Source organism: Malurus melanocephalus, unplaced genomic scaffold (genome assembly GCF_030028575.1).
Source record: "Malurus melanocephalus ecotype Western Australia unplaced genomic scaffold, MMel_1.1 scaffold_89, whole genome shotgun sequence".
NCBI classification, from domain to species: domain Eukaryota; kingdom Metazoa; phylum Chordata; class Aves; order Passeriformes; family Maluridae; genus Malurus; species Malurus melanocephalus.
In genome coordinates, this window is record NW_026623321.1 from 1,230,716 (window position 1) to 1,245,746 (window position 15,031).

At 49.8% G+C, this 15,031-nt stretch overlaps 1 protein-coding gene across 1 annotated transcript in view; it reads left to right on the forward strand.

Annotated features, from left to right (window-relative positions):
• The window catches only part of TIAM1 (TIAM Rac1 associated GEF 1), a 96,069-nt gene extending 83,867 nt beyond the window's left edge, over positions 1 to 12,202 (forward strand). Inside the window, exons 18-26 of the mRNA XM_057368174.1 lie at positions 945 to 1,053; positions 3,372 to 3,551; positions 3,666 to 3,784; positions 4,546 to 4,654; positions 5,689 to 5,747; positions 6,554 to 6,656; positions 6,784 to 6,871; positions 7,630 to 7,802; positions 9,833 to 12,202. Coding sequence (XP_057224157.1) covers positions 945 to 1,053; positions 3,372 to 3,551; positions 3,666 to 3,784; positions 4,546 to 4,654; positions 5,689 to 5,747; positions 6,554 to 6,656; positions 6,784 to 6,871; positions 7,630 to 7,802; positions 9,833 to 10,305 — 1,413 coding nt within the window. The 3' untranslated portion in view covers positions 10,306 to 12,202. The remainder of the gene's footprint in view (positions 1 to 944; positions 1,054 to 3,371; positions 3,552 to 3,665; positions 3,785 to 4,545; positions 4,655 to 5,688; positions 5,748 to 6,553; positions 6,657 to 6,783; positions 6,872 to 7,629; positions 7,803 to 9,832) is intronic.
• Positions 12,203 to 15,031: the final 2,829 nt, after the last annotated feature.

Genomic DNA, 15,031 nt, shown 5'->3' on the forward strand with positions numbered 1-15,031 from the left:
GAATAAGAATAAGAATAAGAATAAGAATAAGAATAAGAATAAGAATAAGAATAATTCCTCTGGGATTGCTGTTCAGCTAACATACATATAACCCTGGGAGTGCGATGGAAAGAATTTGTCTTTTTATGCAGGAGTGTCTTTGCCATCAGGTGTTTGTTTGGTGTGAGCCTCAGCCATGTCCACTGCCCTCATGTGACTGAAACACAGCTCTGATTTGGTGGGAAATATGCCCTTAATGGAGGGCACAGAGACAGCCTCTGTGTGGTCTCAGAGAACAGTGCCAGTGGAGGGTCCTTACAGGGAATCTCTGTGTCCTGCATGCTGCTGCTGCCAGCTCTTCCCATAAAATCTGCCCCAGGCTCATTTCCAGTTCTGCCCTCTGGGCACTGGCTGCAAACAGGGTGTGAAACCTGGGGTTCTKTGTGAAATGTGGGTTCTGTGCTTTCAGTTCTGCAGTTTGCTTCCCTCTGTGTCACTCTGTCCCCAAGCTGCCCACGTGCACCCTCAGCCCCCAGCAGGTGTTGTCTGGTTCCCAGGACATTTTGGGGTTGTGTTTGACCCCGAACACGGACTCATTGCCAAGCAAATGAATGCCTTGGTGTGTTTGTGAGGGCCAGGTGTTGCTTGCACCTGCTCAGTGCCTAGATCCATTGCAGGGTCTGACACATCCAGTCCTCTCTGTGGCCATATCAGGCCATCCCAAGGTTTCTCTTCAGGCTGAACAATCCCAACTCTCAGAGCAGAGCTGCTCCATCCCTATGCTCACTTTGGTCCTCCTCTGGTCTCTCTCCAGCAATGATGTCCTGGTGTGCAAACACAACTTTGTCCTGTCCTGCATTGTCCCATCCTCCAAAAGCTGGATAGAGGCTTCAGGTGAGCTGACCTGAAGGCAAAATAACTAAACGGCTTTTTACTAATGTTTTTTTTTTCCATTTTAATCACAGAAAGTGTTGTTCTCCCTGGGAGGATCGTTCCTGTACTAYGCTGACCGCTTCAAGCTGTACAGTGCCTTCTGTGCCAGCCACACAAAAGTCCCCAAAGTCCTGGTGAAAGGTAGGAGCCCCTCACAAAGCAAACTGAGAGGGCTGTTACAGCCACACCTTGGTTTTGGCCACTGCACCCCAAACCTCTCAGGGCAGCAATGGGGGCACACACGGGCCTGGCTGCTCCCCAGGGACCTTTGGAGTGGGGATTCAGTCTGGAGAGGCTCCTGGAGAGCCTGTGGGTGCTGTGGGACCACCCTGTGGTGGCACCTGAGCAGCTCAGTACAGGAGCTGGTTCACCCTGCTTGCAGTTCTCTCCCTCATTGATTTACTCTGCCTTGCCACGTTTGCTGTGTTTCCAGTCACGTGAGATTTCCTAAATGGGAATCACTTTGAGGCTCTGTGCTTGGTGCTGAAGGGTCACTSTGTGCTCTGGAGGCAGGAGTGGTGGCTCTTTAGTGACCTCTGGATCCTCCTGGAGGTTGGGCCAGGAATCCTTGCTCCTGGCAATCCCCTGGAAGCCCTGGCCAGTGTGGTGGAACGCTGTCATCCTCTAGGAGGGGATTGTTGTGGGAGAATGTTTCATGGAAGCTGTGTGAATATTTTAGCTCTCTCCTCTCTGTCCCTCYCCTTGCCTTCATTCCAGTTTGCCTGAGAAGTTTCTCTATTGGAATTCCTAGCAGAGCTTGGCTTGCTGAGCTGGAGATCACAGAGCTGTGKTCTGGCTCCTGGGCCAGCTTGCCTGGCAGGGATGTTTTTCCCCTGTGGARGTGTTAATCTCCCGGAGTTACCAGTGCTTCATGCAATTCCTTTTTGGCCRAGACATTAAACAAACAAATGGTTCCAGTTGTAGGAGTAATGCCATTGAGGGAGGAACTCCTATTTTTCAAAGAACATCTGAATGTGTGATGGTCAGAACTTTTGGGGTTTTTGTTTCTTGGTTGGTTTGCTTTTTTTAAACTTTTTTTGGTTCACTTTTTCTATTTTCATTTTTACTTGTAAACTTTTATTCCCTGTGCTGCAAAGAATACTTGGCAGCTCTGTGGAATACATAAATAAATGATTTGTTGCTAGTCTCATCCATGCTTTCTTTTGGCTTTATTTTATTGGACCTTAATGTTAAAGCTGTAGACTAGGTAGATCTGGTTATTTTTCTTTTCCATTGYTGGCTGTATATATAACTGAGAAATGGTTGTGTTTGAATTATGGCACAAACAGAACTTAAAATTCTATTCCAGAGATAAATCTCTTCAAAAGCCTGGGAGTGTATTTCACTTGGTGTCCTCAGCCAAGGCGCAGGTGGCTTTAGCATTTGAAACTCAGGTTACTTTATTGAAATCAAGTGACTGTCTGCAAACCCCTCCAGCCTCAGCAAGGGACACAACTCTAATGAAAGCAATTGTGTGGAATTGCTCCTGCACTGAATAATTTGTATGTCTATAAATACCACCTCCTCCTTCCTTCCCTCCTTATGCTCCAGTGGAGGGAGCAACAGGGAAAATGGCAATTTTACACATTCAGTAGCAGTCAGGTAGAAAAGATGATGGCAGTCAGGTGTCCATTCTGCCTGAGCTCCAAAATCTGGTGCCTTAGCCTCAGTGTGCTGCTCCTGCCTCCTCCCTGGCTCCTGATGCTTGTTGTTATTCAGGGCTGCATTTTAAGGTTGAATGAGGTAACAAGAGCCAGACTTGCCGATATTGTGGGTGCACCTGGGGGGTTTAGAAGCAGTGACTTCTTACAGATACCCAGTTGGACCCTTTACTTAAATGGAACAGATGATTAAAACAGTTTGAGCTCCTCTAGAGTGGTTGCCAGGCCAGAAGTATTTATTGAAGTATTTAATGCTGGTGGMAGCTCCTCCCGAGGGCAGCTCCGATCTCTGCTCCCTGGGACAGGGACAGCACCCAGGGCTGGAGCTGGGCAGGGMAGGGTCAGGTTGGATCTCAGGGAAAGGTTCTTCTGTYCCCAGAGGGTGCTGGCACTGCCCAGGCTCCCCAGGSAATGSGCACAGTCCCAGAGCTCCAGGAGYGTTGGGACARYRCTGCCAGGGATGCACAGGAGGGGATTGTTGGGGGGTCTGGGCAGGGACAGGGGTTGGACTRGATGATCCTGGGGTCCCTTCCCACTCAGGAAATTCTAYCATGGATAGTGAAATTAAAAATTGCCCGTGCTGGAGGTGGATGCCTGCTGTGAAATCCTAAATAGCACATCCGGGGAGAGTGTCAGTGACTCAAATCCTGGAGGGCGTAAATCTAATTCTGTGCACCCAATAAATCTGCACTTCCTTGCAAAATGTCGCTGGTTAAACCAATTTAAACCTGGAAAAGTTTTCTCAGGGCAKCTGGTATGATTTCTGACTGATCCAATGGCTTCATTTGAATCTTGCAGCCAAGACAGACACTGCTTTCAAGGCATTCCTGGATGCRCAGAACCCGCGCCGGCAGCACTCCTCCACCCTGGAGTCTTACCTCATCAAACCCATCCAGAGGATACTCAAATACCCSCTCCTGCTCAAGGAGCTCTTTGCTCTCACGGATGTGGACAGTGAAGAACATTATCACCTGGATGGTAAGGAGTTAACCCCACTGTTCCCTGGTTCTCTGCTCTGGAACCTCCTCCTCTCCCTTCCCCTCACAGGGTTAAATTCCCTTTGCTCACCCCGTCTTTCTGTCTCTCTTCCAGTGGCCATCAAAACAATGAACAAAGTCGCCAGCCACATTAATGAGATGCAGAAAATMCATGAAGAATATGGGGCTGTGTTTGATCAACTCATAGCAGAACAAACAGGGGAGAAAAAAGAGGTAACACAATCCRATTCAGAGAGGGAAAAGCTGCTCTTGTGGTGCCGGGACCCAGGATTTACCTTTCCTGCTGTGCCATTGCAGTGGATCCTGGTGCTGACAGATAAACCCCAGCTCAGTTCAAGAGGAATTGAATTCAGACTTTACTGAGGGGAAGGTGGAGGGATGGGATAATGTCCACCTGGCCTGGGGATGGCCCTCATTTTGTCTCTTTGGGGGACTATAAGGAGAAAGGTCTGATTGCTGCATCTCCTAGTAGCTGGGAAATCCTTTCTTAGTCTATTCCCAGCAATGTGGTGTCCCCAGAGAAGCCTTTGGGCAAAATCAGGAGCCACAACAACTGTGGGGAGGGAGTGCTTTGACCTGTACACCTGATGCAGTCTCTAAACTTCACCCCAAGCTGAATATGTGTTTAAATATTTAAACATAATACAAAGAAACTGATAGGGAGAAAACTGGACAAAGGGGAAGAAAAGGTAAAGAAAACTTCTGGTTTTGGCCKTGACTTCCAAGGGCTGGACTCTGAGTTTAATTTACCCTAATTTATGCTCATTAATTAAGGATTTACCTGCCTCTAGTGCTGATCCTCATGGTGTATTTGCACATGTTTGCRGTCAGCTGATGAAATACTCCAGGAGTTTCCTTGGGGCGCATTTCTGTTGAGGATTAGACTTCAGATAGGTTTTCTTGAGCCAGAACTCTTATCAGATCCCTCGAGCTGATTAAAAGCCTTGCCTTTGTGCATGTGTTGGTGTTGGCAGGTCGCCGACCTTTCCATGGGGGACYTGCTCTTGCATAACACAGTGATATGGCTGAACCCTCCTGCATCCCTGGGCAAGTGGAAGAAGGAACCTGAGCTGGCAGCATTCGGTTTGTATCCCAGGACTTTTATTTCAGGTTCCTTAAAGACTGTCCTCTGTGCCRTGGCAGACGTGGAAAGTAACTGAGCATTGCCTGCCCGAGGTTGGCTGTGACTTAAACATGGGTTTGTGTCTGCTGTAATGCTCAGCTTTGCTCTGAGGATGGTTTTACCAACCCTCCTTCCCTGGCTCAGGTGAAAGGTCTGTGAGCTTGGGAATAGAGGAGACCCACCCCAAATCTTATGGGCTCTCTTGGGGAGAGCTGGGGGAGCTGGGCCTGGTCAGTGTGGAGAGAGGAAAGCTGACAGGGGATCCCATCAGACCAAATATCCCTCATCCATACAAATATCCCTCAGTCCACACAAATATCCCATCAGTCCATACAAATATCCCTCAATCCATACAAATACCCCTCAATCCATATAAATATCCCATCAATCCATAAAAATATCCCTCTATCCATACAAATATCCCATCAATCCATACAAATATCCCTCAATCCATACAAATATCCCATCAATCCATACAAATATCCCTCAATCCATACAAATATCCCATCAATCCATACAAATACCCCATTGATACATACAAATATCCCATCAATCCATACAAATACCCCATTCATACATACAAATATCCCATCAATCATTACAGATATCTCATCGACCCATACAAATATCCATTGATCCATACAAATATCCCCAGGGGATGCCAGAGGACGGTGCCACACTTTGTTCAGTGGTGCCAGGGACAGGATGAGGAGCAGTGGCCATCAACTGAAACACAAGTTCCATCTCAATTTGAGGAAGAACTGCTGTCCATGGAAGGGGCAGAGCCCTGGCACAGCTGCCCAGGGAGGGTRTGGAGTCTTCCTCTCTGGAGACATCCCAAAAATCCCAAATTCCTAAATTTGTTTGTCATCTGTTCAGGTGCCTTGGCAGGGGGGTTGGACTGGGTGATCTCCAGAGGTCCCTTCCAGCCCCAGCCATCTGGGATTCTGGGATTCTGTGACTACATGGCTTTTGTCTCTGATTTTTCCTCYAGTGTTCAAAACTGCTGTGGTCCTTGTGTACAAGGATGGCTCCAAACAGAAGAAGAAACTCGTAAGTTTGCATGGACTGTTTGGGTGATGCTGTGGACACTTTTGGGACTGAGAGGGATTTTCTCTCCACACTGCTGTGGGGCTGGACTGTTCTTTGGCTGTATGCTCCCTGTGTCTGAGGAGCTGGCTGGCACAGCAAGCGTTCCTTTAGTCTTTGCTCTCTGCTGGACTGTGTTTCCATGCCTGCCACACCCATTCCCTGCAGTGTGGTGAATTGGCCTGGTGAAGGTGTCAYTGGGAATGTCTCTCTTGCGTTGGTTCTTTGGTCAGTGAGTGTGACTGTCTGAGAGTTTATGAATGTCTGTCACCTCACAGTGCCCTTGGCAAGTGCTGCCTGCTCTCAGCTGCATCAGGAGTGACTCAGGGATCCTTGTGGAGTTTGGGATTCCAATAAAGCTGAGTTTGACAGTGCTGCAATGGGGGCACGCTTTATAATGATACAGGGAAATTTGTGATCCCTGCCTGTGGCATAAACCAAAGAGGGATTTGAGATGCCTACACACGGAAAGGCAGCTGGCACAGGGTAACTTCAGAGTGAGCAGCCAAAGTCAGATGTGTTCCTGAGTGTGTGTGCACCCAGGGCTGGGCTCAGTGACTTTGGAGRGTTTGCTCAGAGCTGATGGGCCCTGGGGCTGCTTGAGTCCAGATTTCAGCAGGATCCCAGCAGAGAGGCCTCTCAGGGAGGTGCTGGAGTGAGAAAATCAGGATTGCAGCAAGTCTGTAGCCAGGAGCCCCAAGTCCAGAGGCCAGGACYGTCTGCCTGGCCCAGGGTGTCTCGTTTCCTGACGCTGTTTGAAACCCTTCCAGGGAGGATCACATCGAGCCTCAATTTATGAGGACTGGGATCCGTTCCGCTTTCGCCACATGATCCCTTTGGAAGCGCTGCAGGTCCGGGCCTTGGCCAGTGCAGGTAATGTTCCCACTGCAGTTGGGCAGGGTTGGGATGGGTGGGCTGGGTTCCTGCGCTCACTGTGGAGTGAATGCTTTAGAGTTCAATGTGGAGGTACACATGAAATTGTGTTTGGTTTTCCCTTCAGATGCAGAGACCAATTCTGTGTGTGAGATTGTCCATGTCAAATCTGAGTCTGAGGGCAGGCCAGAAAGGACATTTCACCTTTGCTGTAGGTAAGTGCATTTCTGTATTTTCCATGGCAGCTTCATTTCTGCATCCCAGCTTGCCCGTGTCTTTCCTTTGAGGCAATCTGGGAACAGCCAGTAGGGGGAATGGGGACAGGATGTTAAAACCTTACTTCTGCAAGGTAGAACTTTAAACAGTCTATGAAAAYAAAGGCATATAACTGAATCAGCTTTGCACCTTTATAGGAAACTCCTTTTGACAATTTTCCAGTTAAACTCCAGCATTGGATCTTTATGGCAGGTGTTGTGTTCAGCTGGTTCCTTTCATGGCACCAGGTCCCAACCTCTGCTCTTGGGACGTTGCCTTTCCTTAAATAAATATCCATTGCTGCAGTGGCAAGTTTTCAGAGTTCAAGAAAAAGCCAGTTCCTGCTTCTAGGAAGAGTTGTGGGAGATGTGCTTGGGGTGTGTACAGGGACAGATGGACTGAGCCACCATGGATCCCTGGATATGCACTGGACACAGCCAAGTGCGGGTGGCGCTGCAGGAAAAGGAGAGGGCTGAAAGGCTGAATGTTTTATTGCTGAGCTGGGTGTTGGTTTCCTTGGATGCCCATGGCAGTGACCATGGATTTGGCTTTGCTTTGCAAACCCTGAGTTCGGTGGAGTTTTCCCTGGGGAAGTGCCTGCCAGTTGATTGGCACTGTGTTAAATCACAGCACTGGCCTWTATTTACCTCATTTACAGTGAGCTTTTAGCAGTTCCCAAGGGGTAACACTGCCTTTTGTATTCCCACCTCTTTTTCAGCTCACCAGAACACAGGAAGGACTTTCTGAAGGCAGTGCACTCCATCCTGCGGGACAAACACAGAAGACAGCTCCTTAAAACTGAAAGCTTGCCCTCATCCCAGCAATACGTTCCTTTCGGTGGAAAGAGATTGTGTGCTCTAAAAGGTGCAAGGCCAGCCATGAACAGGGCAGGTACTGTAGGGCTACAGACCGTCAAGATCCCAGTAACCCCAGCACCGTTGTAGGACACATGTGGTGGTGTCTGTCACTTGGATATTAGGATTAGCATTCTCTCCTGTGTATGTAAAAAGTTCCGGTTTTCCATTCTTCACTTCCCTGAGAGCCTTAAATTGCCTCTATTTACCTTGCTTTGCACTCGAGCCTCAGCGGCAGAGCGCTCCCTCTGGCGTGGAAGGGAAATGGGATTCCTGGCAGTATCGATTGGCTATGCACTTTAATCTGAACTGGGGTTCAGCTGAGYAGAGCTGGCTGAAAAAAGCTTGAACTGAATTTTGAGGTAATCCTGACACTTTTAAACTGAAATGCACAAGGAAAAGCAGCTCCCCTTGAGCTTGGTTTGAAGGGGCAGCTGTGGGTGTCCTCCACCTGAGCCTTTTCAGCTCTATTGCTAAAGAGCTCCTCCTTCCCACATTTGGACAAGCACCTGCTACTCTTATTTTTGTAATGGCCCATCCTAAACCACGGATTTTCCTTTTCAGTCGACTTCAGGCAAAAGCAATGAGAAAATCCCAGGGAAATGCAGGTTTTCGTTTTCATGATGAAATGATGAAAGGGAAGAAGCATTTGCTTCCAACTGAAAAGTGCATGTCACCACTGCGTGTTTTGTTCTGGTCTGTTGTTCGTTTCTCGTGCTCGTTAGATCCGGGCTTACTGTTCCTCTTCTGAGCAGGGCAGGCCAGACCGGCACAGCTGAGCCCAGCTTCTCACTGGGGCACTGCCAGCCCTCTGCCTCCTAGGAGGGCTGAACCCACAGCCAAAATAGGGCTGAACCCACAGCCAAAATAGGGCTGAACCCACAGCCAAAGGAGGGCTGAACCCACAGCAAAGGAGGGCTGAACCCACAGCCAGAGGAGGGCTGAACCCACAGCCAAAATAGGGCTGAACCCACAGCCATGGAGGGCTAAACCCACAGCGCTGCCTCCATCAGCTCTGGGGCCGCCCTGCTGGACATGCCAGGCTTCCTTCCAGTTTGGCTCCCTGGGGCATCTGTGTGAGGAATTGATTGAAATCCCACCTTGCAGTCTGGGCCTCACCCTACAGATAAAATTTGCAGCTGCTGAGCCATYGCACTTAACACACCTTATGAGGCTCAGAGACATAAAAATGTGAGCCCAACCCCAAGGCCAAGCTGGATAAATTTGTCCTGCTGGTGCTGAGGTGCTGCTCAGTGTGGGGGAYAAACTCCAAGCTCAGAGCTCTCTGTGTCCCCCTGAAGCACCGTGGTGCCTGCAGGGCTTCCAGCTGCAGAGTTTGTCTCTGCTTGGCCTCAGGAGCTTCTCAGGAAGGTGTTCTGACACACAAGATGGGAACTGGCTAATGAGGCCAGTTGCTGACTAGATGCTGAGGAAGGAACTTCTGATAGTTTTTCTGTTTTGGAAGATTGTTGTTTTCCTTACCCAGTAGGGAGGAAGTGAGGAAGGGAGCAGCAGAGCCTGGGCAGGGAACTTAATTCCCTGTAAATAACACAGCATGTTCGGCACTGAGGTGGYCCCTGGGAAAGCTGCAGTGTTGCTCCAGCCCAGACAGATTTCCATCTCGCAGAGGTGTGAAGCTGCTGGATTCTGTGGTGAGCTGGCAGCAGGGGCTGAGCGAGGAGCTGAGCTGAGCAGATGCCCTCGGTGCTGGCTGGCTGCCCCTYGCTCAGGAGGAACAGGGCTGGGGGCCATCACCCCCAATGGATCCGAGCAGCAGGAGCTTCTTTTGCAGCCAGAGAGGCCTCGTGCCGAGGAGCTGAGGCGCCGCAGCCGCAGGGAGTGACCGGGCCATGGTGGGCCCGCTGCTCAGAGCCTGGGGGTGCTCGGGGCCTGGCAGTGCTCGGTGCCCGGCATTGTCCGGGTCCAGCGGTGCTCGGTGCCCGGTATTCTCGGGGCCTGGCGGTTTTCAGGGCCCTGCGGTGTGGAATGCGGCCCCAACGGGACTTGGCTTTCGCGAGGGTTTGCCGTGTGTAAAACRCCTGTGGGGTTTTATCTTTGTGTGTGCAGTGTCTGCCCCAAGCAAGTCCCTTGGGAGGAGGAGGCGGCGGCTGGCCCGAAACAGGTTTACCATTGACTCAGAGGCCGTCTACAGCAGCAGTCCCGAGAAAGARCCCGCGCCGGCCGCGCAGGGAGGGGACACTGACCGCTGGGTCGAGGAGCAGTTTGACCTGGCACAGTACGAGGAGCAGGACGACATCAAGGAGACCGACATCCTGAGTGACGACGACGACTTCTGCGAGGCGGCGCGTGGGGCACAGCGGGAGCTGCGGGAGCGGCTGCAGGCCACGTCCCTGGCGGGCGGCCGGCGGCCCGAGCGGCCCTGCCYGTCTGGGGACACGCATGCCGCCAGGATGGCCCAGCTGAGGAAGCAGGCGGCCCTGCCCGGCATCAACGGCGACGCCGAGGGCCACGGCCAGGAGGTCATCTGGGTGCGGCGGGAGGACTTTGTGCCCGGCAGGAAGCTCAACACCGAGCTCTAGAGCGGCCCCGCGGGTGTCCCCGTCCCTCCCTCCCTCCGTCCCTCCCGATCACCCCCAGGATTGCACACTTGCACACACCATTGCGGCAGCTCAGTTGGTCCGAAGCCATGTGGCCACACTTTAGGCGACTGTCAAACGCTGAAAAACCAGGAACGAAACGAGCTTGAGGTCCTGTCTTACGTTACCCAAGGGCTTTCACACTATTTTATTTATTCTAAAACAATCAGGGGCTGAAATTGAGTATGGGGAGAGCATAATCACTGGAAAACAAATCACTCTGGACATCTTAACCTCCGTGYGGTGAAGCGGCTTCGGCGGGAGCATGAGGACACGGGGGTTGGCGGCCGTGAAAGCCGGCGGCCATAGGTTCATCTCCTTCACGGGAAACTGCCTTTTTAACCTGTACAGTCGCAGCATTCTGACTCCCTTTCCCCCTTTCAGTGTAAGAGAATATACATGTATTTTAGGAATGCGTGAGGAAAGGTTTGGGGTTTATGTTGTGTTCAGTCCTCTTGGTCTGTGGCTGGTCTAATTTAATGTCAATGTTGGAAGCTCTAGTTTTACATACTCTTGTAAAGATGCCAAACTCTCTCTTGAAAGAGATCCAAATTTAACACTTGAAGAAATATTTTTTTGTATTTTACCTGAGATGCAGGGGCACAAATGGGTAAGAGATTTAGGGTAGCTCCACGTCTAGGATACGAGGCTAGCTTTTTGCAGAGGGTTAGGAATGGTGGTTTTATATTAAAATATGAACTGGAAACTCTTATTTAGGTATAACTTTCTTCAGGAAAAGGTTTATTGTATATGTTTGAGACTGGAGTTTAGTTAGCTAATAAAAAGAATAATAAATAAAATGGCATGACTGAATTGCAGTGAGGTAAAGGGGTCCGTGGTGTGCCCTTGCTGGAGCCACAGATCCCTTTGCTCCACTCTCTCTGGCAGAGTTTGGGCTTAGGGGAGAGGGAATTCATGGCCAAAAAACTGACCTCACCCACTCTTCTACCGTGGGTGAAACTAGTGTATTTTAATTCTTTTATAAAAGCTTTTCCACTGCAATAGAGGATGAAAAAGGTTCCACACAAGCAAACTTCTTTAACATTTTAAATCTTTTATTTAAACATCTAAAACAGGGTAAAATGTGACTCAAATCTTGTGGTTTTTAAGTAGACTTCCAAATATGAAAACACAAAATAGCACTTTTTCTTTTTTTTAAGATTTATATAGCTTTTCCCATTGCAGTTTCACCTATAGGAAAAGAAAAGAAAAAGGAARATAATATGAAATTTTCTTTTTGCTTTGTTTTGTTGGTATCTGTGGATGTTTGACACATCAGCAGGTACTTTGAGAACCTGAAATTTTATAATAGCCTTAGGATTATATTTTATAAAATCCACTCTTGACTATATTTTAAAACATAACAAAAAGTATCCCCCCCCAAACATCCATCACTGTCTGTGTGTCCCAGCTGGCATCCTCCCCTCGCCCCCTCCCTTTCCTGGTTTCTGGTGCACTATACTTGACCTTATGAAAGCTTTCTCCTGTAGCTTTTTGCTATTTCCCGATTTCTTTTCGTAAGAGCTTTAGAAGAGTTTCTACCCCCTTTGTATGATCATATGGTTGTTTTTGTATCATCACCTGTCCGTCGTGTCCCACGTGCTGGAGGGTTTTGCTGTCCTGGGCTGCTCCCAGAGGATGCAGTCGGCACTCAAATACTGGAAGGCTGGTACTGGGAAGGTACCGTGGCTCTTGTACATAATGTCATGACATGTCTATGTCAAAGGTTCTTATATATTTCTTTTATAAGCTGAAAGAAGGTCTATTTTTATGTTTTTAGTTCTATGAATGGAACGTTGTAAATGCCTGTCAGAAATAAAATACTGGGAAAAACCCAATATCTGCAGGGAGTGGTGTGTGAAGGTCACTTGTCACGGGTGGAGCCTTGCCCGGATGGGCTGTGAGGTGGGAAGGGGATCCCAGGGACCAGGTCCTACATTCCCAGCTGCTGGGGCTCGGGAGGGAGCTCTCAGRTAAGGCTCAGCTCATGTTTTGGTGAAAGTTCCCATTTCCCTTATGACATCCATAAGCAGCYATTCCTGCTGCTTTTCCAGGCGGTCACAAGGAACCTTCAGTGGATGTTTTAGAAAGCGAGATAAACAGCCCCAAATTCCAGARGAATTCCAATTGCACTGGAAGAATTCCCCAGTCCCTCCATGGCCAGTTCTTGGACCAGTCCCTCTCCCTTTGGGTGCTGGGTTTTAGCCCAAACCCCAGGACTGTGCTGTGGGTCAGAGTTTGTGCAGCCTGGCCCCTGGGGAGAGCCTGGCTCCAACGCATGTCCGAGGAGCACCGGGAGTGCTGAGGGATGGGCACTGAGTGCTGCCAGGCTGGCCCTAAAACAGCCATGAGAAGCTGCTTTATGGGGACACGAGGCTCTGGAGGAACAGCCTTGCACAGCCCCTGGGCAGCAGGGGGACAGCACAGCCACCACACAAGGGAGCCTGGAGCACCACTCTCTGAGGGATGGCAGAAAATGACCCAGGAGGGAAGTGGCACTAAAATGGTGTTCAATGCATGCAGCAGTTCCTGCAGCATCTCTTGCAGCAATATCATGTTTGCTCCTTAAGGCAGGATTATTTCCAGCTTGTGAACCCTCCAGACTAATCCAGACCCTTTGGGAAGTCAGGGAAGTGGTGAAATGAAGTCAGGGAGCGAGGGCCTCAAGCAGAAAGCAGCACATGAGCGGTGACAAGGGACACACGGGCATGCCAGCTCCACATACGAAATGCTTTGGCTTTAAAGCTCTGTGCTGCCACCAGCCAGAAACAGAGGAAGCCAGAGAGAAAATTCCTCCTGCAAAGAATTCCCTGTTCAGTTTGGAGAGGCAAACACGATACCTTGTTTTTGTGCTGGGACAGACTCCCCATGCCAAAGAGCTGTGCCGGATCCCCAGCTCACAGGGTGCCATAAGCTGGTGACCCTCTGCAGTCACACCTTGGTACCACAGCCCAGTGATCTGCTTTTGGGGGAAATACTGTTTGGAACAAACCAGGTAACTCAAGGAAACCATTAGAAATAGCATGCTGAAAAGAAAGGGCTTGAAATTAATTAATGTGGCAGCTAACAGATGAAAGGCAGAAACTCGGGTTCATAAAGCTGCAGGGCGGTGTGAATAGAATATTAAATAAGTTCCAGGCTGGCCATGGATGGAGAACAGGCTCCAAATCAACACTTGGGAGTGTGGCAGGGAGAGAGCATTTCACCTGTGGTCACCACGTTAGGGAGACTGAGGAGCTCCACGAAGGACACAGGCTGTGCTGGATCAGCTGTTCCCAGAGCCTGAGGAGCCTCTTGCGCTGCATTTTACAAACAATTGCCCAGCCATGGTTCCAGCAGCTTTCCCTTCTGCCCCTGGACAGAGCACCTGCAGCCTGGCACAGTCACTGCGGTGCACCGGGAACTGCAGCTCCTCGGGTTTGCTCCGTGAGCCTTGAGGCTCCTTAGGCTGCACTGGGTTAGGATTAGGGTTGGTGTGAGGTCAGGGTTAGTGTCAGTGTGAGGATTAGGGTCAGCCAGCCCTGTGTGCTTTCCCCAGACGTGCTGAAGACTTTCCCTCGCTCCTCAGAGGTGACACCCGCCGTGCAGTGCACCGGGACGCGGCTGCCGCTCCGTTCCTGGGTGTTCCCGGGGATTCCTGCCAGACAGCCCGGGACGAGCTGGTCCCACTTGATGCTGATGCTCCTGCCGATGGTCCTGTCACTCTCCTGTCCCGGGTGAGTCCTGTCACTGTCCCGGGTGAGTCCTGCGACTCTCCCGGGTGAATCCTGTCACTGTCCCAGGTAAGTCCTCTCACTCTCCTGGCTGAGTCCTGTCACTATCCCGATTAAATCCTGTCACTGTCCCGGGTAAATCCTGTCACTGTCCCGGGTAAATCCTGTCACTGTCCCGGGTGAGTCCCGTCACTGTCCCGGGCAAGTCCCGTCACTGTCCCGGGCGAGTCCCGTCACTGTCCCGGGCGAGTCCTGTCACTCACAGGATGACTCTTGTTTGAAAGTGAAGATAATGTTCCTCTCTGCTGGGAATAGAAGCAGTAATTCAGGGGGTGTCCTTCAGCAAGGATGGCAGCCCAGCAGGAAGGAGAGGACAGCAACAAGCACTTAGAGGTGTGGGAAMATGTATTCCTCCTTGGAGGCCCCCACTAGGAAAAGAATCAGAGCTTCTGCAAACATGAAAARAAAATCCATTTTCTGAGATTTTAAAGGAAGTAAAGAGTGAGTAATTAAAGAATGAAATCTCTTAAGTCACCTCAGTGAAGGGACTTTCATGTTGTGCAAAAACACTGCCCAAGAGGCAGAGCTAAAAGCTAGATTTAGTTGCTGAAAGTAACTTTGGCCACAAGCAAAACACAAAAGGCAGGCAGACAGAGAGGCTGGGAGGCTGCACCCAGTTCTTGGCCATTAATTCAATACTGCAGACTGATGCCTTGGGTGTTTTCTAGCCCATGAATGAGCMAAAACCTGACACTGGACACAAAGCTGTTTGCTTCACAAAGCTACCTTTAAATCAGGAAAGGAAAAAGAGAAGGTGCAATACCTAAAACAGTCTYTGTATACCATAAACATATGGTGATTCATATGGTAAACATGATCTTTCCTGAATATCCAAAGAGTAATACACGATTCTTCACATGACAGAACCATAAATAACCTTGTAATAATCATAAAAT